At 40.2% G+C, this 3,443-nt stretch overlaps 1 protein-coding gene across 1 annotated transcript in view; it reads right to left on the bottom strand.

Moving 5' to 3' along the window:
* Positions 1 to 3,443, bottom strand: part of LOC107659431 (protein scribble homolog) — a 96,551-nt gene that overhangs the window by 19,039 nt on the left and 74,069 nt on the right. Inside the window, exon 29 of the mRNA XM_016448379.1 lies at positions 905 to 976. Within this exon, the coding sequence (XP_016303865.1) occupies positions 905 to 976 (72 nt within the window). The remainder of the gene's footprint in view (positions 1 to 904; positions 977 to 3,443) is intronic.

Below are 3,443 nucleotides of genomic sequence, written 5' to 3'. Positions count from 1 at the left end.
GAACCTGACACCTTGTACTTCTGGAGACTCCAGGAAGGTTGCAGTTCTGGAAAATAGTGGCGCTGGAGACTAAATGCTTCCTGATGGTTTCACACCTAATTCTTCACATTAATTATGAATTCTTTTGCAGTTAACATTTGTCTTTTCTTCTTCACCTGTTTTTTTCTGACCCCGCTGTCCCAGTGAGCATTTTGCTGACCAATGGTCATCTGCGCGTATACAGTCTATGGTCAACACACACGGTTTTTTTTCGCGCTCCCCCATCTCCACCCCCCCCCCCAATCATTAGTGCCGCTTGTTCGGTCTTTGACAGAACATATACGACAATTTTTTAAATAGCGCCATAAAATTTATTTCAAATTTAATTCAAGCACTTTCAAGGACCTATGTTTGTTTTCAAGTACTTTCCAGGCCTTGAATCCATATGTCTGAAATTCAAGTACTTTCAAGAAGCGTGGGAACCCTGTGCTTGGTTTGGTGGAAATTCTAAATAAGAGTCAGAGAGCATGAAAAGCAGGACATGCTCAGAGTTACACAGGCCCGTAAACCATTCGTCTCTTAACATCTAATGCAAAGCCAAGTGCAGCTAGTGCAGGCCATACAAGGGCTAGTCAGCCCACTTACATATCGAACTTCCCTTCCAAGCATTGCAGAGGAAGATTTGGGGGACTGCAGAGAAATATGGAAATGTCATGACGAGGGGCGGAATGAAAGCACATAGGCCATCAACCAGAACACTACCCGAATGAACATGTAAACTAGGCCTGACTTTGACCATGCAAAACACCTGCATAAATCTGTAAGCCTTACCCATGGAAAATGTTTGACAGTCGCATGAAAACAAATGAGAAAAGAAAGGGCTGATGATGCAAAGGGAGTGAATACGCTCTGAAATGGTACTGACCTGTGAGTTGTGTGGAGAGTATGCAGCATCTCGGACAGGACTGTCAATCATGTGAGGCTCAGACGGTGAAGACTGAAATACAAATAAAAGTTACATCCATCATGCTTGAGGTCAGTGAAGTATTGCACAAAGCAAGCAACAAGCAAAATTTGCCAAATTACAAAGTAGTGCATTAACAATAAATGATCATGTGCAGGTTTATAAAAGCAGTTCATCTTGATTTGATAACATTAATAGCAAACCATAAACAACTGCCTTAAGCAGGTTTTAATATGCTTGCACATTGCAGTTCTATTTCTTGCTCTTACAACATGCTTGATGACAAATGTGTTGTATTCCGTGCCACAGATCATTTGTAATCAAGCAGTGATGCCATAAAAATGCATTTTTTAAAACAGTGTCAAGAACATAATGTCATGCTACAGAAAATGACAATGTAATTAACGTTTCTTTAAAGACCATAGTGTTTCATATTCCTGTAAATGGTTGGTGGCTAGTCTGTATCTAAGGTGAGAGGCCTTAACCCTTCACCCTTTTTGTTCAGCACCTGTTGACTTCACATTTAAAGCATTCTTAGTCTCTCTGGGAATGTTCAAATGCCTCAAGACCATAAGGTTATACACATTACAGGGTCCCATTTTTGTATGTGCTTCGTTTTCTGCTTCACCTATTTTCAAAATATAGAACATTTATATATAGACATGAACATTTCTGTGAAACAATTTTACAACCTAAGGATGCTTTCAAAGACATCTGTAAATCAAAAGCAGCTATCAGTAGAAACCTTTGGATGGCATTTGCGATTGAAGTGGTATGTTAACTCTAAATAGCTACTGATGACACACCATGCTTGACCAGAAAACACACTCTGTCAGAAAACACACTCCTCAAGGCTGCTTGCCTTGTACAACCAGGGCTGCAGCTGCCCATGCCTGCCATAGCCCACAGGTGGCCCTGATAAAATGCGCTCCTCAGGAGGGCAGCCTTTGCTCTTGCGATTAGCCACAAGGAAGGGATTTTCACTAAAGCAGATTGGCTTGGAGTCCACAAGACATTCTTCTTCCTCATTAGCTTCTTGTGGGACTCCTAGAGCTGGGATGCGTTCCCGTGTGTCGGCTTGGGGCTGTTTTGAAGCAGCTGAACTTGCGGCTGAGCAGACTGTAGACGAAGGGAGGGCAACGGGTTCTACATGGTACATAGAAGCATGGACTTTCTCAAAACCCAGGGGGTCTACAGGGCCGGCCGGCACGGCAGCCTCCATTGTGAAGAATGTAGCAAAAGAGGGCGAAAACTGAGGAATGAGAGAGAGAATACGATCGACAGAGACAAAAGGGAGAAATAACGTGAGAAGGAAACCAAAACAAATGAAAGAGCAGAGCAATTAATGATACACAAACGGGGGAAGAAAATGACATACATCACATAAAAAATTAGAACACAGCAAATGTAAAAGCAAGGAAAGGAAAAGCTGTAAAGAGTGAAACAGATGGGTTTAGTCTGGCAGAGTTGGAAGGAATAACAGCCATGCTAAAGTTACAATCATCTACTAGTCACGCCGATTCAGATGAGTGAAGAGCTAAATACAGCTCTCCCATCATCCTGAGACATCTCACAGTAGACAGTCACTCAATCCAGAAGAACTTCTGCACTTAATCTGCTGTGTTTGCTGTAATATAGACTTCAGACTTGATAGATTAGGTCTAAATTGAAAGAAACTGAATGAGAAAATTATATAATTTTAAATGAACTTTTATATTTTCAGTTTTAATTTTGATTTTTAAGTAATTTTGTGCTTGTCAAGTTTTTTTTTTATATATTTTTATTTCAATATTATATTTTTTATTTCAGATTTAGTTTTAGAAATGCAAGTACTTAAATTTCAGTTAGTTGCCAAAGCAACATTTCTTTCTTGATTCAAGTTTTTAATCTAATATTTTTATATATTATTTCAGCTTTATTTCAATTACTGAAAGTTATTTTTAATAGTTGTAGCTAACAATAACAATCATTCAGCGTAGACATAGTTACTACACTTTGTTTTTGTAGGGACTAGGGAGGTATTTACAATTAAAGGGGTCAAAAATCACAGTGGAGTCAGCTTTCTTAAATCGCGGCTTGTGTACTGCAAATACATACGAGCATCATCACTGTGTCGGTCACGCGACTCTGTTCCCCTTTCGGGCTATCATTCAAACACGGCCCCACATCTCTACATCACGATGTGGAAATATTTGCGTAATGCCGCCCAAATGTTCATGCTAAGAAAGGCGGCGTGGTTTCAGGAACCGCAGTAGTGTTGATGCAGCTATGTCAGGGAGACGCTGTGTTTCTGTGCAAAACCAAAAGCACTTTATTTGGCCTTCCGAAAGTAGATGCAATGAGGAATCATTGGTTAAGATTTATTTACAACAGAACAGCACAACCCAGATGTTCGAATTTGTGCAACGCATTTTATGGACCACAGTTTTGTGAACCTAGGAGAGTAACCTACAAGGCTGGCTGTGCAAAGGCTATTTCTAAAAAAAAATGGGTCAATTCT

The sequence above is a fragment of the Sinocyclocheilus anshuiensis genome, unplaced genomic scaffold (assembly GCF_001515605.1).
Source record: "Sinocyclocheilus anshuiensis isolate Anshui unplaced genomic scaffold, SAMN03320099.WGS_v1.1 scaffold815, whole genome shotgun sequence".
Taxonomy (NCBI): Eukaryota; Metazoa; Chordata; class Actinopteri; order Cypriniformes; family Cyprinidae; genus Sinocyclocheilus; species Sinocyclocheilus anshuiensis.
This window is presented reverse-complemented; position numbering and strand designations above follow the sequence as displayed.